The sequence below is a fragment of the Ammospiza caudacuta genome, chromosome 5 (assembly GCF_027887145.1).
Source record: "Ammospiza caudacuta isolate bAmmCau1 chromosome 5, bAmmCau1.pri, whole genome shotgun sequence".
In the NCBI taxonomy this organism is placed as follows: Eukaryota; Metazoa; Chordata; class Aves; order Passeriformes; family Passerellidae; genus Ammospiza; species Ammospiza caudacuta.
The window spans coordinates 15,416,227-15,439,166 of record NC_080597.1 but is presented as its reverse complement, the minus strand read 5'-3'; the positions used below and the strand labels follow the sequence as shown (position 1 = coordinate 15,439,166).

The following is a 22,940-nucleotide window of genomic DNA, read 5'->3' as shown; positions in this document are numbered from 1 at the left end:
TTCTTTAAACAAACAAATAAAAAGATATGATTGTTTCTGTTGTGATTTTTGTGTTGTCTATATTGTCAATGTATGGAAGTTTAAATTTTAGATTTTATAGAAGTTGTGGGGCTTTGTTTGGGTTTTTACATTTGTTTATTGGTTGAGTGTTTTTTTTAAAGCTTCCAGTCAGGGATCACAAATGTCTAGGCATAAGCTTTAATTCAGTAAGAACATGTATTTCATTCCTTGAGCTTAGGGCTTTGAAGTGTAGCTCATAACTCCAGTTTTGACAAACACTGAAAGCCAGTCATGATGTCTGAGACTGACAGTTTATTGGTATAAACAAATATGTTTAAGTTTTATCAAGCATTAGGGGCATGATCCTGTAAATCTTTTGTAGAAAAAGTGCTACTGAATACCAGCTTAGGTTCTGTATATTTTAATTTTCGTCACTATTTAAGTGTAAATTTGCATAGATTGATAGTGAATCTATATTTAACAACAAGACTTTGTCAATAGTTACACCAATTCAGATTCACAGTTATTTTCAGGTTCTAAGAAAAATTACTTGAAAAGGGGTTTACCCAAATAGATAAGTCACATAATTTCTATGCTACAGCTGTAGTAGATGGAAGGTAACATCTCTGTAAAAGTTGAGAATTTTGGTCAGGATTTATGTATTTTACATTATAGGTTTTGTATTTTAGTTTTCTTAAAATGTATTGATTTCTATGAGAAATCAGTGCTGAATAAATCTGGGGACAGGTAGGTTATGCTGTCTTTCCATCTACTTTTTCCAGGGCAGTAGCAACAAAAGTTTCCAATGTCTGATTCTGGTAATGTGAAGTTGTTGGGAACTGGTGAGCTGGATTCCTGACTGGTTTGACCAGTCCACATTGTGAAAACTGTAGTCAGGATTTTGGGAAATACATTAATGATGGCTGGGAGAATGTGGTGAGTCTTGGCTGTGGAAGGCTTTCCTGGAGGTGTGCACCTCAGAGCTGAAAGAACCAAATTTTCAACCAGCAGACTTGAGTCTTCTTCCCTGTTTAATATTTATTTCTTAAGTGTACCCACTTACTTCAGTAAAACTACTTGTTAAGTGAGGAATTATATATGACAAGTGTTGAACTGTTGAGGCAAATCTGCAAAATGGAATGTATTTTTAGGCTTAGTGGAAGTTACATGAAGACTTAATTAACCTTTTACATTTAGAAGTCCTTTTCCCTCCTTTGCTTAAATTTGGAGCCATCTTGGTGGCTGAGGTAGTCCTTGATGTTTTCTTGGGTTTCTCTGTCTTGGTTTGGCAAAGATTCGAAAATCACAGAATCATAGCATGGCTTGAGTTGAAAGGGACCTTGATGATCATCTCATTTAAACTCCACTATCCACATTCCACTCTCTCAGCTTGCTCAGAGCCCCATCCAGCCTGGCCTGGGATGGGGCAGCCACAGCTGCTCTGGGCACCCCAGCACCCTCACAAGGCACAATTTCTTCTGGATATCCAACCTAAACTTACTCTTGTCGCTGTGAAGCCATTCTCCCTTGTCCTGTTGATCCTTACATTATTGTAAATGTTTGTTACTTCCTTGAGAAAACTTAATTTTAATGCCACTGTCAGTTACTTGAACCAGAATTAAATTTAATGTACATGTAGTTTCATGGGTGACCTTATTTGCTGAAGACAGATTGAAGAAAGCTGGCTAAGAAACATTTATGAAACAAGATCCTGTAAAAATAAAGATGTATATTTTTGGAAATGCTTCTTATCTAGATTGCACCCTAAAAATGAACTGACTTGAAAATCTTGCAACCATCTTCTTTTTTTTGTTTCAGTCAGTGTGTCTTAACTTTGAATTATTTTTGTGCATATTTGAAGCTGTTTTCTGTTTCTTTTTTTTTCCCCTTTTAGATTAAAAAAAAATATATGGGGTGTACAAAATATACTACCTCTATCCTAAAGAGATATCTTTTTTTTTTAAGGAGAAAATGAGGATTTCATTTAGTACTGCTGTCATTTTGGCACCTTTCAAGAACATTATAATCTCTTGCAGTTTTAATTAAAAGGTAAAGTCATTGCTTTCCTAGTAAGTGCACCCTGCTGTATCATTCCAGAGTAAGGAGCCAATCTGTCTTGTCCAATACTGCTAATTTATTCTCTGTGAATTAAAATGCACATCTTTCTCTAGGTGCTATTTGCTCTTTCAAATAGCTGGTTTTAGTCAAACCATGCAACTACAGCATATGTCAGGTCTGAAGGAGAAAGCAACATGGTAGTAGCAGCAGGTAAGCCACACATTTGCCATACAGCTCAGTGCTGTTTAGTTACTGTTGTTTGGGAATGAGAATAATGACATGCCAGGAAATACATCCCTGAATTTGAGCTGCATATGTCTTGGGATGCAGTTCACAGTCCTGGGCACCAGCTGGAAAAGCCCTCAGTGGTACAAATCTGGGTTATCTGCAGAGTGTATCTGTCCCTCAGGAGCTCTACAATTTTCCTGAGCCACTGTCCACTGATATCAATGGGAGTCTTTTGGTTGACTTTGCTCAGTCTTTTTGAAAAAATAAATTTTAAAAACTGCCTGTAATAAGCCTAAATTGCTCCCACCTCTGTGATTCTCATGTTAAATGTGTTGCCCACAACTGCCTAAGGAGATGGCTCTTTTTACTTGTTCAAACTGTTGGTCAGATATCCCAGCTGCTTCATGTTGTGCCTGGGTCTGTATCTTGGTGGTGTGTTCCTCCTGCAGATGGAAGGGGCACAAGATTCCATCCTGCCAGGGGGCAGGACAGGGGAGCCTCGCCTTCTCCTGGAGTCTTCTGTCACAGACATCTTTTGTGAAAAATCCTTTCTTTAGGATTTTTCCCCCTTCTGAGAAGCTGTGGCCTCAGCAACAAAATGTAAACAATGGTTATCTGCTGCTGTGGAATGCAACAGGTGGATCCGTGATTGGTCTCCTCTGGGTGTTTGGATTTACTGACCACTCACAGCAGAGCTGTTCTTGCTTTCTGCTGGGACACAGCTCCTTTGTTATTCATTCCTTTTCTATTCTTAGCTTAGCTAGCTTCTGGGAACTTTCCTTCTATTCCTATTAGCATAATAATAATGTAATATATATAATAAAATAATAAATCAAGCCTTCTGAACATGAGGTCAACATTCTCGTCTCCTCTCTTCACCTGCAACCCTTGCAAGCCCTGTAACATCTTCAGTGCTGGTGAGACCTGCTGCCTCTCTCTGCAGAGGAATGCTTGTGATTATGTGTGTCAGGGGACTCTTGTCCAGACTTCTGTTAATGATACACAGCCCAGGAGCCTCCTCAGATCCAGCTCCAGTTAGGTCGCGTTTTCTTCCAGCCCTTTTGGCTGCAAGTGAAGGTACACAGTGTCTGGAAGCACCAGAGGGTTGACAACAAGGCTGCACCTGCCTTTTCTGTGGTCCCTATGGGTCCTCTGTGTCCAAGGACCAGATTTCATCCAAGACTATTCAAAATTACTCTACTGTTTCTCAGCCCTGCATCTGCATCTGTTACCTGCACTTTTGTCTAGTTAACAATTTGCAGTATTTTCTTTGAGGCATACTTTGATTAGCAGGGCTAATGAGGCAGTGGCTGCCTGGCAGGCTGGAGCAATAATTTATACCAGCAGTTTACAAGAAAAGAAAGGTTATAAGAGGAAAAAGGAGAGTTAACTGTGTTAGTCACAGTTAGCTACAGAGAAGAAACTGCTGTTCAGTGCAGAGTACTGCCAGATGAAAGGGGAGGTCAGACTGAGAGCCTAATTCTGTGGCATGAACCATTTCTCTTCCCTCCTTACTTTTCCCTCATTATAAGACGCGTGCATTAATGGGATTCCAGAGACCATTGCTCTTCTGGGAATCAATATCTGTCTTACAGATGTAACTCAGCTAGGAGGCTTGATTCCCATGGTGCTTTTTACCCTCAAGGCCAGCATGCTGATGTATGTATTTATTTCCTTGGACTAATGTCTGTGGCATGAAAGCCATGCTTGACACAGCTCAGTGGTTTTGGGGATAGGAAAAAAGCCCAGAACCTGCAGAATGTCAGGAGGAGGTGAAGTTTGATGGAGTTTCACCATGGCTGGGCAGCTGAGAGTTTGTATATAAAAAAGGGAGGGTTTGTGGCTATGTTGTGATGGAGGCTGGAGTGGCCAGATTCACTCAGGGGTTAGGGAGCAAATGTACATCCATGGCACATTGTAAGTTTTTTCCTTTGTTTTGCCTCATTACTTGTGAGGACTACAAAATATGGAAGTGGTGCCTCACCATGTGTTCTTAATGCCAGGCATTAGGTTTTCTATAAGCCTTACCTGAGGTCAGCTAGTTATTGAGCAATGAAAAATGGTTTAATGAAGACATAAAGTGTGATTCTTGGCCTGTTTATGGTAGGTTCTGAAGTCTTTATGAACAAATTCTGTAGAAAACCTGTAAAAATTAATACCTCTTTCACAAGCAGAGCTGTAAGGCTTTAATGCTTCTGGCAAATAATATACAGCTCTAAAGAGTTTGAAATAAAATGTGTTCCTTTAGGTAGTGAAGTGTTGTTATTATATGTCCTTAAAATGGCTGTAACTTTTCATGCAGAAAAATTAAACTGCATGAAGCAATGTAGCCAAATCAGCAAAGAAATGTAGAGTTAAAGCTGCCATTGGATTCTGAATCTTGCCCTTGGTATTTAGACATTTCTGCACACGTGGTTCCCTCATGGAGGATCCCCGAGGACTGGAGGTGTTGTGTGCTTTAAGATGGCACCAAAGCTTTCTCTGGGAAGTTTTTGGTGGAGCAATAGTGTAAATCTCACTGAAATCCCCAAAGCCAAGGATATTTGGAGTTTTGCTCTTGTGAATACTGTCTCAAAACCTGGTTGAATGCACTGCACTGCCCCATGGGTTGAGACAAGGTCTTCTGTGCTGGTTTTGACTGAAGTTCAGTGTCCTAATCAAAAGCATGCTTGGGTTTGATGACATCAAAGAGTTGTTGCTGTAACTTAATAACTGCATAGACCATGTGAGAATTGTCATATTTTTGTAAAGCCTTTGATTTCTTCTTCCTCCCTCCTCTTTTTTCTGTAAGCAAGATTGAATAATATATTTGATTTTTATGGACTGGTTAATGAAGGTTGTTGGGGTAGTGGATGCATTTGTCTTTTCTGGTCTTTAACACACCTCTAACTGAAGATCTGATCAGACCTTTCAGTACCTGAAGGGAACCTACAAGGAAGATGGAGCGAGACTATTTACTCCAAGGGCATGAAGAGACAGGACAAGGAGAATGGCTTCACACTGATAGAAACGAATTTTAGATGGGATATTAGGAAGAAATTGTTCCCTGTGAGAGTGATGAGGCCCTGGCACATGTTGCCCAGAGAAGCTGTGGCTGCTGCCCCTGGATCCCTGGAATTTTCCAAGGCAAAGCTGGATGGGGCTCTGAGAAACCTGGTGGCAGGTGTCCCTGCCCATGGCAAAGGGGTTGGAACTGGATGGTCTTTAAGGTCCCTTCCAACCCAAACCAGTCTATGATTCCATGTGGCAGCTCCCTTTTAGGTTCTTAGTTTCCAGAAGCATTGAGCATCCAACTGGTCCAATCCCTAATGAAAGCTGCTGGATGTTAAAATCCTTTTGAAAAAATGGGAACTTTAAAAATTTCTGTGTAGGGAGATGAGCACTGTGGGAAACTGTTCAAGCTAAAAATAGCTGAGCAGTTTTCAAAACTGAGTCCTAAGAATCCACATTTCATTTTTCTTTCTTCTGAGGAAGACTGAACAGCCATGATAGTAAGAGCAGGCTCCTTCCCCCCATGGCAGCTAGGGACCAGATCAGGTGCCTATAGGTAATTTTTAAATAAACAAGGCTGCATGTTGGCTCCCTGGCATCTTGGAGATTTCTGTGGAGCAGAGGACTCTGGGGACTCAGAGGACTCTGGCTCTCTGCCAGCCTTTGAGGCTTCCACTGACTGCTCACCCTCAGGTTCTGCACAGCTCTCTGCACTGTATGTGAAATATCCAAAATTCTGTGGATCCTGGAGAGCAAACTGAGGATACTCCATAGCAATGAGCTGGGAACAATTGGAAGAAAAGGCACGAATTGCCAGCTGCCTTCAGCAGTTGTTTTTCTTACTGAATGTGGTATTTTGTCACTTAACATCCATACAGTATTGCATAGCAGATTGTTGTTCACTTTTATATTCTGCTTTTAGAATTTTTGCAACCAGTAAATGACTTATCAAGAAAATATGTTTATGTAGAAAATGAAGTGTCAAATTATCCACTGTTTCGATTACTTGGGTGGTTGTTATTTTTTTCCCATAATTGACTCCTCTGAAAAGCCTTTCTTCTCAGAGAGGCCGCTGTGTTGTCAATCGTGCCAAATTGTATGAGATTATGTGCTACAGTTTTGTGACAGAAACTGATACTCATTAGGAAGTTGTGATCACTGTAATAAAAAGTAATGAAAAGGAGATGCACAGTTGTCTATTCAAAACATGACAAGCATTCTCTTCTTTCCTCTTCCTTCAGTGTCAGTCAATCTGCAGCTCCTTTAAATTACCACTTGTGCGTAGTGAATTCACTCTTCCATCGACTAATCTTGTTGAGACTGTACATTAAATAGGAGACATTTCTAATGGGTCCACTGCTTATGGAAGGCTTTTGGCATCTGACTTGTTTGGCAGAGGGGGGAGCAGAGAAGAAAGGAAAATTGGAAAAAGATTGAAGGAGATTTCCTTGTGTTCTTTTCCTCTGTTGGTCAGTCACGGCTCTGAGCGCTTGTGCCGCAGTTTGCTGCTGAGAGAAGTGGTTGGTTGCACACATTAGCACCTCACAGCATTGCAAGGACTGTTCTCTCCCTGCCACGCTTCACAGCCATATATAAATGTTAGTACCTTGACCCCAAAGAAAACAGCCAGAGATGAGGTCAGCAGGTTAAGGGTGGCAGTACCATATGGAGGCACAGCTCAGCTTCTCTTCACTTATCTCTAGCAAAGTGCACATAAGAGTAATCAGGGTTCACATCTACTTGCTTCCTCTCCTGATTTATCTCAGTTAACTAGCTGAGGCAGTAAGTTAATTTTTCCTTGGTCATTGGTATTCAGGAAGCACTTTGGAGATGTGACTAAGATCAGAGCTCCCTTATTTTAGTCATTGTGTGCACATGTACTAAGAACTTAAATCTCTTTTATTGAGCTAATGTATTTTGTCTTGCATTGTTGCAGGCTTAGTTGACAGAGAGCCAGTCCCTTTTTAAGCTGCAGTAACCTTCCTGCATGCCTTACCTCAGGGAAGCACACCCTTCCCTGCTGGGATAACCACCTTCAAGCAAGGCTGCTGCTGGCCCCTCGTGCTTGTGACTGACAGATTTAATCCATGCTTAACATGGTCCAGGCAACACTGAGTATCACCAGTGATGATTACTGGGGGATCTTTTGGAAGAGAAGCTGCTCCCCACTCCTTATGTACATGGGAAATCTCCCTGGCTTCTTTCACAAAGCAGAGCAGCTCCTCTCAGTTGAGACACATCAGCTGCTTCACTGCCATCCATGAATGTGCTGCTTTACTGCTGTCTGTTCCCTGGAGAGAGTTGTATTTCATCAGCACCCTGCAAAACATGGTTGTTGAGCTACCTTTCCTGAAAAGAAATGCTGAAGTGCTCCAGTTGCAGCAGCATTTTAACTCTGGGAATGTTCTCTTCAACCTGCTCTGAATTAACTGAAAATTATAGTCAGCATCAGGCAGTTGGTTAAAAAGTTTTCCAAGATGACACCTTGTCTCCCTGCTGTTATTGACAGAAATAATGCAGTATTGAATCACTACCCATTTCAGCTGTAAATACTGAACTGGATTAAGTAGACTTTTCTCTTACTAAAATCCTTACCTATGCATTAATGAAATGCTGTTTGAAATGGCAGGGATAATAAATACCACCTTAATCCTCCTTCACTATCCCACCTCTGTCTTTTGAGATCACTTGCATTAAGGTTCATAGTGAAGGAATGCTGTGGACAGAGGGTTTATCCTTGTTACTGATGCGATTGGGAAGCAGCTTCATAGCTGCCTCTCGCTGGTTTGTGCCACCTTTGAGCACTGGTGTTCTGTGGGTAACAGGAAAGGATAGCAATCAACTAATTTATTTTTATTTCCTAGATGCTTTTCTAGGCTCCAGTATCACATTAGCTGAGTGCCTCAGAGTCTTTGCTATTGCAGGCCTCTCACTGTCCTTCCTAGAGGTGGAAAAAGTGATCTGCTCATTTATGGAGGTCGTCCTGAAATGCAGTGACAGTGACTAATTCCTTTTTCACTAAAGGAATTGAATCCCATTCCCTGCCATGCCTGTGCAGCACCCCAGTAATAGCTGAGAAATAAGCAAGATACGGTCTGGGCAAAATATCAGTTTTCTTTCTCCAGGAGCTGAGGTCCACCCAAGATGTTGTCTGATGTCCAAAAGACACTAACTTTTTCGTTAGCTTTACACCCAGTAGATTTCAGTCTTGAAGGGTGAGCAGGGACTTTTCAAGATGAAGTGGAATTTTTCTTCCTTATTTTGGACAAACTGCAGTTGTGTCTTGTTTTTGAGAAGAATATCTTCTGGACTTGTCTTAGACCGGAGTGGTTTCCTCATCATTATCCCCATTGACTGAAGTTTGTTTTTAAAGAATTCCTGAGCTTTCCAAATGCCCTCTGTTTATATTTCCCTCTGCCCAACTGAGCAAAAGGGATTTTGAATCAATGTTTTGAGAGATGATAATTTCTTAATTAAGGTGTATGCCAGGGGTGTTGCAGGCCATGATGCAGCTGCCCAAGCTACAGGTTTTGTTGTGGGCTTATCTGTCAACATTAAGGACAGAATGAAATGGTTTTCATTTATTTAATGGTTTGAAGATGAAGAAGGCACAAAATCTTGGTTTAACTGAAGGTACTTTATGGTTGAAGGTCCTTTATGTAGTACTGTGGCTTTGCACAGGTGCACTGGGTGGTGGTCAATACAAATACTTGTTTAGCACATTGGGAGAAAGGAGTTGGGGAGTGGGAGAGAGATATCCATCCCATGTTATTCCCACACTGTTTTACTTGATTGGAAAGGAAAATACACCATTTTCATTTTATGTCAGGGAGACTATTTGAAATTTATTTGCTTTATGTCTGTGTAAGCAGTTAGAACTTTCTGTGCCTGCCTAATGTGAGGATCCAGCCTGTAGTTTGACTTCTAGGTTTTTTTCCCCTAACAGCATGCAAAATCAGAACTACATTTCCCCTGCCTCTTTTGTAGAGACTTGAAGTATTATTTTTAAAAGACTGATTCAGAGTGATTGCACACCAAACAAGATGCTGAATGGGACCTCAAACCTGACACAAATCTGCCTCATTCACTTTGAAAAAGCACCTTCTTTGTGTGTTTCCCTTTTAAAGTCAGGGCGAAAGGCATTCTCTTTTGAGAGAATTGTGGTTGCATATGGATTGAAGAAAGAAGGGAATAAGAGGAGGATTTTGCCAACAAAATAAAATCCAGCCTTGACTTTTATAGCAGATTATCTGGGAAGAGGGTTTCTGCAGTGTGAGTAAAGCTTGGCCGTGGCACGGTGATTAAAGTGTACTAAAGGACAGACAAGAACTATTCAGGCTTCTCTCAGCAAAGCTACATTTCCTTCAGTCTTGTCTTTGCCTTTAGTGTAGCCTAGGTCCTGGCATTCTTCCTGTGAGGAGTTGCTGTCATTCCTTTTCTTTCCTCCATTCCTTCCTACCTGTGTTTTGCAAGAAAAGAAGCTGATTCCTGTGGGTAGGTAGCAAGATATTCTCACACTTTCTTGTCCCACCTTTGCAAGGAAGCCACTGATTCACTGAGATGCTTTTCCCATCAAAATTCACTATAAAGACCAGTATTTCTTGGTAGATTTTGCAGAGTACCATTGCAACCTGGATAAAGGTTTTACCACATAAGTGTAAAATATTTTTTTCCCTCATGAATAACTTACAAAAGGCACTGTGATTACAGATAGCAACTTGACCTTCATGACAGCCTTCAAGCCTGGCATTCTACTGGGACTTTTTTTTTGAAGAGGGATGGTTGGCTGATTGTGTCAGTTGGGTTTGGGTTGTACACTGTCATTTGAACCACACAAAGAGGTTGATCAGACTGGCACAAGCTCATCTCTTTACTCTCCTTCAATGTGACATCTAAAACTCTTCCCATGTGTCTCCAAATTGCAGCAATAGATGGTATTAATAAAATACCAATAAAAGTTTTCTAATGATAAGCATAGTGAGGTACTGGAATTGCTTGCCTAGGGATGTTCTATAATACTGGATATGCAGCACTCAGTTTGCAAATATTCTTAAAAACAAGTTAAACCTCTTTAAGAAATTGTCTTGGATGTGGATAATACACCTTCAGGCAAAGGAATGGGTGAGATTTCTTTAGTTCTACTTTTTATCATTTAACAGAACTCTGTTAACAGAACATGTTAACAGAACTCTGGAAATATTTTGCCATATTTACCATCTGTTGACCTGTAAGAAATGATATCTTGGAAAATTGGCATAGAAAATTTTTGCCTACTTGTGTAATTTGAATGAGCTCAGGAGCTGAGGGCTTGTTTTTCAAAATGCCTTTTGAGACTGGAAAGGGGTTTGACAGCATGGATGTATGTGTGATATATAGCATTGTAAACGTGCTTTAGTCCTTGGAAATGTGTCTGTTTTTGTTTAATGCACAGGGAACAATGTCATGAGAACCATCCATGGGGTAGGAGAGATGATGACCCAAATGGTGCTGAGCAGAGGGTCTGTGTTTCCCATCAGTACCCCTGACATACAGCCAAGCATTCACCCAAGCAAGCAAGCCAGCACTGCAGACAGTGAAGATGTGATTGTAATGGACACCAAATTGAAAATCATTGAGATTTTGCAGGTAATAACGAGGGATGGTATATTGCACAGCAGACATTTCACAGTTCTTTACTCACACAGTGGCCAGTTCTGTTTCCCACATTCTTACTATTCACTGGGCTGTTTATTGTAGAAATACCTCCTTGACATGAGGAAGGATAGTCCTCTGTGTGAACAATTGCAGAGTTGTGGTCCTCACCCTGCTTCACTTTTGAAGGAACAGGATGCTGCAGAAACTTTCTCACTGTAACTGTGCAAAGACAATTTGTCCTCCAATCTGCCTCACTAATGCTTCCTGAACACAGTGTGTCTGTTTCCAGTTTCTTTCACACACTTAACACTGGGGTGGTTGCTTGGTTTAAGCATTTGACCCCTCTGTTGCAGTAGTTGGATAAAGGGCAGAATTGGCCCTGGCCCTGCTGAAGTTGGGGGAGGCTGCACACTTTTGGTGCAATTAATGCATTTCAGATTTCTGCTGTTGGGCTGAGAACAGTCTGTGGGCTGTTGTGATTTTCTCCCAGCTGATGTGACAATCTGGGTGACACCAGCCTGCCTCCTGAGATGCAGTTTTCACTCGGTGCTCTTAATAAGTGAAGTGGCACACGCTTGCTCTGTGTACTGAATCCTGCTTTCGGCAGTGCTTGGGCCCTGAAGGAATGTTTCAGTGTTTTCTATAAATTCTCTGGATTTGTTGGTACCAATGTCACTTTTGAAGGATTCCATTTGTTCTGACTGATCATAAATTATTTAGATGACTCTAATTACTTGTCATCTGAAAGGCTATCAATTGTTAGAATATACTCAATACTGCATTCTTTGATTCTAGGCCTCCTTTACTTTAAAACTTACAGTGAAAGACAGAGTGTTACAAAATTGTATGACCTAAATAACACAAATCGTGTGTATTGCTTTCCATTTTCCTTGTTTGTATGACTGAGTTTCTCTCCATGCTGTCCTGCTTTACTGGTTGATGCCTAGGTGAATGATTCCAGGACCTTGTCCTGTGCATTCCCTGAGGAAATCACATGTTGTGTCATCCTTTCCTTTTTCACAGCACATTCATTGCAAGACCACTCAGGATTGAAGAGTACTTAATCCTAATTTCTTACTTAATCTGTGGTTTGGTAGTAAAGGATTGGTCACACAGTCAAATTACTTCAGATAAGTGAGTTGTCATATGCTGGGTGAATCCCAGTAAATGTGCATATATATGATCCTAGCCTACAAGAAATACAAAATAATTCAGTTTCATTTAAAATGCCATGAGGAAGGATTAATTTCAATCATGTTACCTTTCATTACTGTGTTATTAGCCTCAATGGCAAGTAAGAATATTTTAGATTTATTGTACTAACATGCAAAGCAAGTACAATGGTGATTAAAGCTATTCTATTCTCAGAAATATTTCAGTTTATAGTAATTTAATTCTCAACATATCTTCCTGTTGCTTTAAGTAAAGACTGTTTAACTTATGATTTCTATTCTGCCCTCAGCCAGAATTAAGCAGATGGTCTGATAGACTTAGTTGACTATGCATGGACTTGGGAAATTTTTATTTTTAAAAATCTTGCCTGTACAATTCTGGGGCAACTTAATAATGGAACCAAAATAGAGAAATCCTATTACAGTGGCTCTGGGAAGAATATTTGCTTTAGCTGTAGATCAAAGAATCAGTTTGCCACCATTTGCTAACTCACCTTTGAAATCACCTGTCACTTCAGCCTTGGAAACTCAGCATATGTCTTTCATCCCCACTGATTGTAAAATATGTTAAATAATCTTAAAGGTGTTTGATTACATGCTTGCATTTCATGTGGGTAAGAAGCATCCATGTGTATAAGTGTCAGCCCTTAATTTGATACTAATGCTTGCAGCCGGGTTATTTTCCTTACTATTCCAATATAAAAGCACCACTTCCAGGTCTGAATTAGGATTTTTCCTGTATGAGTTTCCAGTTTCACAGCTGAGGAACAAAAAGGAATTTTTCAGGTATCTGAGAGGGTGAGCCTTGAGCCTGTTGTGCTTGCTCTCTGTTCCAGTCTGTGGGCATTGGAAGTCCAGCTGAAATATGAAATAATTGATGTCAGTGTGGGTTTGGAGGTTCTGACCTGGCTTGCAGGCAGTGAGGACAAGGCAGCGTGTTGGAGCCCCTGCACACACCCAGTGGTACTCAGGCAATCCATAGGGCAGAGTTCAACATGTCTCAGGATGGGCAGGGGAAAGAAAGGAATCACAGAAAATTGGTGAATGTATTGGATTGGTTTTTCATATCACAGTAAACTTAAATTAATTTGCTTCACTTTTTTTTTTTTTTCTTGTAGTTTATTCTCAGTGTTAGACTGGACTACAGAATATCCTACATGCTATCTATCTACAAGAGAGAGTTTGGGGAAAACACTGAAAATGTTGACTGCTCTACATCATCTCCACCTGACACACCAGGGAGTGCCTCAGGTAAACCTTGCTATTTTCTTTCAATGCAAAGTAATTCTGGGTGGGCAGCTGCAAACACTGAGCTCAGCTGCAGCAGAAAGACTATTTACAGGCTACTGTAAGTTGAAAAATTTGTGAAAAATTAAAAAAAGTAAGGAATTCCACAATTTTTTTTTGCTGGCCTGTCCTCCTCCTCTAACAAAAAAGTGATTCCTTTTTCCCCACTGTGATATTTTGTTCTTTTATCTCTGCTCTTCCCAAAACACTGCATGGTGGTAAGTGGATAGTGTTTGGGGATGGATGAGGACAGGTTTAAGTGAGGTGAATGTGATACAGGAATCATTTGGCTTTCCAGGGAGCCTTCCCATGCACACACAAGTGCTCAGAAGGTTTGTGTGAATACCTGCAAGTAGGGGAGAATTGGTCTAGTTGGAGGTGGACATATGTATAATACCGGGGCGCTGAAGTCTTAAGTAATAAGTTATATTAAAGCCATTCTAAAGCAAAATGATGGTGTGGCAAATAACTGGGTTTATGGTAAATATTTTAAATTCATATATATGCTTTGCTGGGGTTGGTTCAAGGAAAAAGGAGAAAATATAAGAAAAAATGTAAAAGTATGACTGTCTGCATCATTTGTGGGTCACTGCTGGTGACTAGTACAGCTCCTAGCACCCTGTGGCTTTGGTTATCACTACAATTCTCTTCGTCAGGAACAGTAATACACAATTTACCTCTGCCCCATGCCCTTGTTTGTTCTCTGCTACTCTTGCAGAAGGCAAATTTTTCGTAGTTGGGGAATGACTAGTTAGACCTTTACTTGATACCATCTGCTTTAAGGAGGAACAGAATTCCATATTGCTGTGCAGATTAAATGATGATCAATGGCTTTCTTTATTTTTTCCTTTTCTTTCTTTTTTTTTTCCTTCAATTTTTTCTTCTGATTTTTCCCCAGCAATTGTTCCTGACATAGATGAAATTGCAGCTCAGGCTGAAACCATGTTTGCTGGCAGGTATATTCTGAAGTTTTATCTCTCTATATATTTATATATCTTTTTGTTCATGTCAGTATTTCTCATGGCCAAACTCTGTGTATTCTGTGCTTTCTCTTCCCTTGCCTGCTTGTTAATTGCATAAGCCGTACATGAACAGAAATGTGCCAGGAAAGACCTGGATTCAATCAAGCAAACAGCCCAGCTGGCCTGGATGGCTGTGGGATTGGCTATGAGCACCCTCTTAGTTGTAAGAGAGTTGGTAGAAAGTTTTTGTTGTGTTCCCAAAGGCAGCTGGGGGATGGTGTACAGGTGTATTGGGCTGAACCACACTACTTTTCTATTTATCTTATAATGCCTCACATGGGTGCTGAAAAGCCACTCTTTTTCTGGTGCGTCTTATGGCTAAAGCCCCAAATTTCCTGGATCAGCAGCTTGCTGTTGGCCCTTAGGAATTCTCCTAGATTGCATGACCTGTTGTCATTGCACTTGGTGTTCAAAGTCCTTGGGGACATTGTGCCAGCAATAATCTCTCCTGTGCCTCCTCAGATCAGGAGTGGACCACTTGCCATGATCCAGAGGTCCACCAGAGGCCTGTAGATCACAATTTATGCTTGCAGAGTTTTGAACAGAAAAAAGTAATCCATGAAAAACAGTCACACTGGAGAGTTATTACCGTTATCACTATATTGGTTTAATTTTACGGATATAATTATAATTATACCAGTAAAAATAATTCCATTTAGACAAGGCCACCATAGACTTTAAAGGTTTTCTTGGAGCTGAGGAGAAGGATCTGCAATGTGGGCACTGTGATCTTTCCTCTCTCAGTCCCTTATGCATTCTCAATCTTTACCAGCACAAGCAATGCCTCCAGGCCTCTCCTGAACTCCCATAATGTAAAACAACACACAGCCCTTGGCATCTGCATCTTTAAAATGAACAGAGACACCGAATGGTTTCTTGGAAACATTATTTCTGCTTTGATATGTTAAGTGTAAATCTGCTTTCTGCCATTCCACATTATGAATATGATTCCAGAAATATGATGCTTTTGGCAATTCTTGCTATTTTTGATCTTATTTTTTCTTAAATGAAATTTTAATAGCAGCTGAAAAGGGAAGGAGTGAAAAGGAAAGGGTCAAATTATCTCTGAGTAAATGCAGTTTACTTCATTTAATTTGGAATGGGGATGAACCTGGCTCAACTTATCCATGACATAAATGAATGCTTTTACAATATAGATTTTAATCACAATGTTTGACACTTTTCATAGATACTTACTTCTGCTCCATGGTGTCCATTGTGCTATAAGATTGCTGCAATAACTGTAGGAGAGAAGACCTTGTAAAATATGTTAAAGTCATGTTTCTAATTTCCTTCCTGCAGCATATTTAATTTGATTTTAAGAGCTCTGTCGAGTGAAGATTGTGTATAGAGGTATATTTATCTCAAAAGCTTTTATTTTTTCTTATTTACTTTACTTTATTTGATCCTTTCTCCCCATTTCTGTTGCAGAAAGGAGAAGAATGCAGTTCAGCTTGATGATGAGGGGGGCAGAACTTTTTTACGGGTCCTCATTCACCTGATCATGCATGACTACCCCCCATTGCTCTCGGGGGCTCTGCACCTGCTCTTCAAGCACTTCAGCCAGAGAGCAGAAGTTCTGCAGGCATTCAAACAGGTATGGATGGGCTGAGTGTTAACCCAGGGAAGCCTTCCCAAAGGCTGTTCTGCTACTTAAATTGCTGTTTGTTGCACGACAGTGTTATTTCCTCAGAGGTCAAGTATCAGCAGACTTCTTTGGCCATTTGTGCTGGTTATATGTTATAGTTCTGTGCCCCCCAGAAATTGTTATTTCTGGCACTGCATCCATTAGGGAAAGCGTAGGTCCGTGGTGAGCCTCTCACGGGGATCCCTCAGGGGCAGAGCCAGTGCCTCATGTTTGGCAGGCAGCAGTTTGTCCCCATGTCAGCAGTGAGACTTATTTATCTTCAGGGCCGCTTAGGCTGGGCATTGTTGTTTTGTTATTCACCTGGTGCTTCTAATCCCAATTGAGGTGTCTCTGCACGGGGCTCCCCTGCTCTGATACAGCCATGCCCAAGTAGCAGGAAGGCAGGGACAGAGCCAAGCCTGTTTTCAGCTTTTATTCTGTCCCTCTGGTAGCAGTGCATGTGCAGGCTCCATGTGTCCGTGGATTAGGACAGGGAGATCTGATGTCATGGGGCTGCAGGACAGAGATGCCTCTGTTACATAACCCTTTATAACATATGTTGATAAGAACATCTGATGCTTATTGCAGGAGCTGGGTAGCGTGTTGTCTCATGGTTATGTAAGGTAGGGAGGTTCCTTTCCTGTGCAAACAGATGAATGATAAAGACCTGAAAAGCTTTTGTTTAATGTTTTTGTTGTGCAGCATAATGGCCTCCCACCAGGTATTTAAAGCTAGGCTGTGCTAGTTAGTTGCGTAAATAGCTGTTATTCCCAGGTAAGCAAGGACTGAGTTGCTTAATGTGTTTTTGTGAAGGATGGAAAAGGCTAATGGAGAAATAAACAAAAAAGACTGTCGAGCACGTGGAATAAGAATGCCTGCAATTGAGCAGCATTCATAAATTCTGTAAAATAGCAAGGTTTTGCCAAGCCAAGAGAGATTATTATGACAAAAATATACAAAATATATTATATATTTTATATATTATATATATATTATATATTATATATTATATTACAAAATAGTGAATATTTGCCTGGATGTAATGTGGTTCTAAAAACAACATCAGTGTTGTCAGTGACCCTAATCTTTTACATGAGTAGGATTTCTTAAGTCTGTTTATTAATTTACTGTAAAAATTGCTGATAGTTTTTTGGCATATTATCTTCATTAATAATCTTGGAAGAACAGAAAGCATTACAAAGAAAGAAAATGTGTAGGTCATGCTAAATCAAAAACTACACATAACAGTGAAAAACCCAGATAATTTGAGCAGTACAGGAAAAGGAAAAATGAGATTAATCTTAATAAGTGGCAACCACTCAGATGGTGAAAAATTCCAAATTCCATGAACCTGAAAGTCAGTTTGTCAGCTATATTCAGAGAAGTTTTTCTAAGCTGGCCTAACAGTGTGAAAGTCTGTTATTTTTCAATATTTGATTATGGTGGTGTCGGAGATCATTAAAATTGCTGGCCATTCTGACTTTTCTTTGGATGCCCTGATCCCTTCTCATACCGTCCTTTTTTTTCCCTTCTGAAGCACAGTGCTAAAGCAGAAAGTATTTCTAACTATTGCTTTAATAGTGTGTAACTGTATTTTATAATGCCATGAGGATCATGATCAGTGCATCAGAGCTCACTCTGCACAGAACTCAAGAGCCTGTAAATCTGCCTGTACTGAAAATGTTTTGCAGTGTATTCAAGAAGGTGAGAGGATGTTGTGAATGTTTTAACTATCCTGTTTTGGGCAACTACAGCCTCTGCTCTGCTAAAGGTTTTTGATAAATGGGGGCTAAAAGCCTGCATGTGCCATGTTTGAATTGCACAGCAAAGGTTGCACAAGGCACCTGGAAAGAGGCTTAGAATGGGAACTGGCAAGCAAATTACCCAGCCATAAGTGCTGGTGCTACTGCTGTAAGAGCTTCACAATTTTCTCCATTTCCAGGTTCAGTTGCTGGTGTCCAATCAAGATGTGGATAACTACAAGCAAATCAAGGCTGATCTTGACCAGCTCCGTCTGACTGTAGAAAAATCTGAATTGTGGGTTGAGAAGAGCAGCAATTATGAGAGTGGAGAGGTGGGCGACAGTCAAACCAAGGGGGGAGAAGAGCCAATGGAGGTGGGTTTAAAGCCTTTGCTGTCAGAATTGTTTCAATACTGATAGGTAGTTTCATGAACAACTGCAGAATCATGGTCTGGTTAAGCAAAGTGGCCAAGTGAGAATGTGAAGTACTCTGGCTGAGCTTTAGGAACTGACAGAAAAGGAAATAACACTTCTGTTATCAATGTATTTAATATTCTCTCCTGATGCTTTCAGGAACTGTATTCTTAGGTCACAGAGCTGCCTTCCTTTCTGGGTGCAAGCCACAGTGTGCAGCAGCACCCTGAAAATAATCTGGGAATTGTGTGCTGGCAGTTGGATTGACTTGCTGGAAGAAAAGAGGAGTAGACAGTGTCCTGCAACCAAGGGAGAGGAGCACAGTTAAACCCATGTTTGCAAACATTACAAGTAATTCCACTCTTCACCACACAAGACTGACCTAAGAATGTTGAGATTTTGTAGGTGACCTAATGTTTTAGTTTCTTTGGCCCTTGTCATACCATTTTCTCAGGGTATACTCTGATTGGATGTAGAACTTGAATCTAAGACTGTGAAGACCTCTTTTCTAAAAGATTTCATTGTTGATATTTTTTAAATTTTGCTTTTCAGTGCAAACTGAGGTCACCATTTAATCATTTATCTTCGGCATGGGCTTTTAAGAAAACACAAACTGTTGCTCTGATGGAGGTTTGTGCCATAAGAGTAGAGAGAGGAGGCTTTTCCACCAATATTCCTTCCCACTTTTCCCTTTTCATCAGAGGAGGTGAGGAGAGATGAAGAGCTGTGATTTCTGACACAGCATTTTCCTTGTTCTCTTTCCTGGTGCCAAGAAAGATGGGTGAGGAAGCTCCCAGGGAAGTAGAAAGCCAAGTAGAGGTTATACAGCATTGTGGAGGCCACATTAGGAAAAAAAGCTGGAGCCATGGAGAAGAGAGAAGATGTTTGCAAACATCTGTGACACACACGTGGCCTTTTAGATGGGGAAGCAGATTTTTGGTGGCTTTATGCAGGGGCAAATCCAACACTTCAAGGAAGACTCCCAAATTCTTGCAACAGTGTAGGTCCTACCCTTTCTCTGATGTATCTTAGCTGATGTTCTGATACCACATCTTTAGTGGGGTCAAAATTAGGGAGGAATCTGGAGTTGAAGCTTATGTGGTATTTCCTTCTTTCTTTCCTTAAGCACAGCTCAAGTAGGAAAGGAAGTGTTCCTTTATGTGTTTAATGAATTGAAAAGGTAATAGGGAAAGAGAAAATAGAATTGTGTCAGGATTACAAAGTTTTTTAGCTATACTACATTTTTAAATTGAAATTTATTCCTATGGGTAGCCTTGATAGCAAGGAAACTCCAGGAAAAGGGGGCAAAACAATGTGTTTGAAACAGAGGCACCTCTCAATGGGATTTTTTGAATGGTTTTTTCCCATGAGGCACCTGTATGGATTAGCAGTGCTTCAGTAGATGCACAATATTATCTCTGGCAGATCAGAGAGATTATTGTATCAGAGCAGTAATATGTAATCTGCTGGTTAGATCATCTATCTTTCTTTTCCCCCTGCTAAATTCTTCTTTAACAGTGAAGAGGTGTTTTTACCTGGCAAAAAAGTAACATCAGGTAGTCAGTACTCTCTTTGATGTCTTAAATCAGGTGTAGGAGGTGTGATGTTGGGCATAATCTGCAATGTGTGAAGCAGGTGGCTAGCTTTAAGCAGACAAAAATCCCATGAGATCCATGCTTCCTTGGAATGGATACTGGGTATTCAGAGCTGGATGAGCCTCTGGGTCTTTAGGGAATATGCCTCATTTGCCTGTGTTGAATTTTTCCCAAACAACATTAAAGTGTGCACAGGGACTTAAATGGCATTCCAGAACCCTCTTCTCTTAAACCCAAGTTTCTGTTGTCATATAAAGCCTGTTGAAATGTATACAGTAGAGTTTAAAAATATCAGTTTTTTTGCCTGAGTCTTCCTAGGTAATTGCTTTTCACCTTACTGTTATAACCTGTGAGCCTTTTTTTCTTATGTTTTAAAGTAATATGACTCCAGAAATAGGATTTGTAGAAAAAAGGCCTTACTCTTATAAAAGTATCCAGAGTTCTCCACATGAAAAATGGCAAATCTTACATCCATGCAGGACTGTCTGGATAGGGACTGGAGATCAGAGTTGGAAAGAGTACTTGGAGTTATGCCAGACATAAATGAGACACTAATAGGGTTAGGAAGAAATGCTGAAATTGAGCTCACATAAGAGCCCTGCTTGAGAAGGGGAAATCAGATAAAGCCTGTTCACTTGGTTCTCTCTAGGAAGGGTGTTCTGGGTCTGTGTAGATACTACAGACCATGGAAAGTGTGATTTTTATTGTCTTGTCCCTGGAGGATGTTTGGTGGTGCAGCAACAGAAATGCAGCTCTGAGGAATAGAAACAGGCTCAGTGAAAGGACTTTAAGGTGAAGCTGGAAAAGAGTGCAGTGGCATTATGGAGTTCCTCATCTTTTCCATCTGCTGAGAAAGTTCAGTGAGGTTTCAAGTGGTCTAAACTCAGCGCCTGTAAGCACCTGGTGTTCCCTTACTTCCCTTCTTTTCTGGTCTGTGACACCTTGCTCTGGTTCTGGGAATGTCTGAACAAACATCACGTAAAGGTTGAGGTTGTGAACTGAGAATTCTGTGTGTGTCCCTCATTCCCCTGGTGGAGCCTGTGGAGGGCAGGGCTGTGCCATGGGGACACTGACACGTGCCTTGCACTGCTGTCCTGCTGGGATGAGGGAGCCTGCTCAGACTGAATGCTGGAATCTGAGTCTCCTCTGGAAGCTAGCAGGAAAGGATCTATTGATGCAGTGTTATTCCAGGAATTTTATGGGTAGAGGGAGTAGTCTCCTCCAGAAAATACAATTTCCTTAAGGTGGGGTACTCAGGTGAGAACCTTTCTCCCTGAGATCTCTGTGCCTGCCTGTCCCCTCATGGGGCATAATGAGGCCAGATGTGCAACTGAGTGTCTTTGGTATCCCAGTGGTGTGATTATCTCTTGGTAACTGTATCCCTGGCATATTCTTATGGGTTCAATAGACAATTGTTTATTTTGTAAGGAGAAAGGATAGATTCAGCAGGTTAATGCTGATCAGTACTTCCAGATAAGACATACAGTTCACATGGATTATAAAACTACTTTGATGAAGGAAGAATGCTGATAAAACTAACAGGTAAATTAATCTTGGTTAACCCACAATCCCATAATGGAGAAGGGTGGTTAATTATAGCAAAAAGCCTGAAACATCTCCCAAAGTATTGATTCAAACAGCTAGAGACATGGCAGCCTGCATACTAACAAACCTAACTAAATAAAATCCGCTGTTGTTCATAGATCAGCACTGAACAGCAGTGCTGACACTCTTATAAACAGCTTCCATGGCCAAGTGGTGCAGCTGTTCTTACCTCACTGGAAATTAGCACCAGATGGGATTTATAGAACTCCTGAACTTCACCATCAGCTAAGAAAGTTCAGAGAGAGGTTTCAGGACATGTAAACATTCAGCTTGGCATGCATATATTTGTTTTAGTGTATTTCTTTTTTCTAAAGCAGTAGGAAGTTTGAGAACACAATGAAACTCAGAAGTACACCTGTTTCTTCTTTTTTTTTTTTTTTTAATGCTGTTATAGTGGTTTACATCCTTGTGGTCATACTGTGAGTCAGTCTCAAGATCTGCTAGATTTTTTTCTTCTTCTTTATAGCGTCTGCATCCGAAGTCCAATATTTCAATTTATTTTTGTTTCCTGTTAAGAAAGACTTACCACAGCTGACAGAAAAACCCCCAACACTGCCAGTATTCTTAGTGGCAGTATTTGTGTACATGTTCTGCCATGTTTTGATTGAGAGATATGCATGGAAAGGTGCGTGGGTGTTGGCAGTTCCTTGCTGACTTGATTTCTCTTATTTATCATACCCAGCTGGGGCTTTCCAGGAGCCAGGGCCCAGAGCATACAGCATCATGACTTGATGGTGCATTTTAACATATGGTTCCTATTTGTTTTTAAATCTTTCCCTGCATCATCCAGAGATAGAGGCAGAAGCATCCCCTTTGTGGGAGGAACATCTCTAATTTCCACATGCTGCTTGTTCCTGTTAAGAACTCCAACCTGCTTAACTGCAAAGGTTGTCTTAAGCTCTTTCTCCAGACTTTTTAGTGTTCATATACACTGATTTTGTAATCTTTCCAGCTGTAAATACAGATTCTTGGAATGTCTGGTCACTGCTGAAATACACTTTTGGTACATCTCCTTGAAGTATTGAATTCTTTGGTGTATATAATCTCTGATTTAGGGACATACTCCTTCAGAATGATCAGAAGCATGAAGACATAGAGTAATTGCCTCAAATTACATTGGAAATTTGAATCAGAGGAAGGACTTGGATGTAAATCTTGTCATTCACTGGATAAAGAACAAATGATTCTTTCTTTATTATCTGTGTTATATCAATCCCTTATGAGCTGCTGTAATACTTTGTCACTTGCTGCTATTAAATACAATTAATTCCTGTTGAGGAAATTGCAATAAATTTCCACTTGTCATGTATTCTTTATTACAGGAATCAAACATTTTGAGCCCAATACAGGATGGAACCAAAAAACCCCAGATAGACAGCATTAAAAGCAATAACTACAATATTGTTAAAGAGGTTAGTATATCTGCCAAAAAACTTGCTTGACATACCTGTTTGATTAGTAGATTTAGTAATTATTTTGAAATTAATTGTCTTGTTTGGTTTTGTGTGACATGACTGGTTTCTTTTCTTGGTTACATGCTTATTTATTTGTTTGGTTTGTTGTTTT

The 22,940-nt window shown here is 40.4% G+C and overlaps 1 protein-coding gene across 1 annotated transcript in view; it reads left to right on the top strand.

Annotated features, from left to right (window-relative positions):
- The window catches only part of ITPR2 (inositol 1,4,5-trisphosphate receptor type 2), a 241,630-nt gene that overhangs the window by 81,042 nt on the left and 137,648 nt on the right, over nt 1-22,940 (top strand). The window contains exons 22-27 of the mRNA XM_058805787.1: nt 10,709-10,902; nt 13,202-13,334; nt 14,269-14,326; nt 15,824-15,989; nt 17,962-18,135; nt 22,697-22,786. Coding sequence (XP_058661770.1) covers nt 10,709-10,902; nt 13,202-13,334; nt 14,269-14,326; nt 15,824-15,989; nt 17,962-18,135; nt 22,697-22,786 — 815 coding nt within the window. The remainder of the gene's footprint in view (nt 1-10,708; nt 10,903-13,201; nt 13,335-14,268; nt 14,327-15,823; nt 15,990-17,961; nt 18,136-22,696; nt 22,787-22,940) is intronic.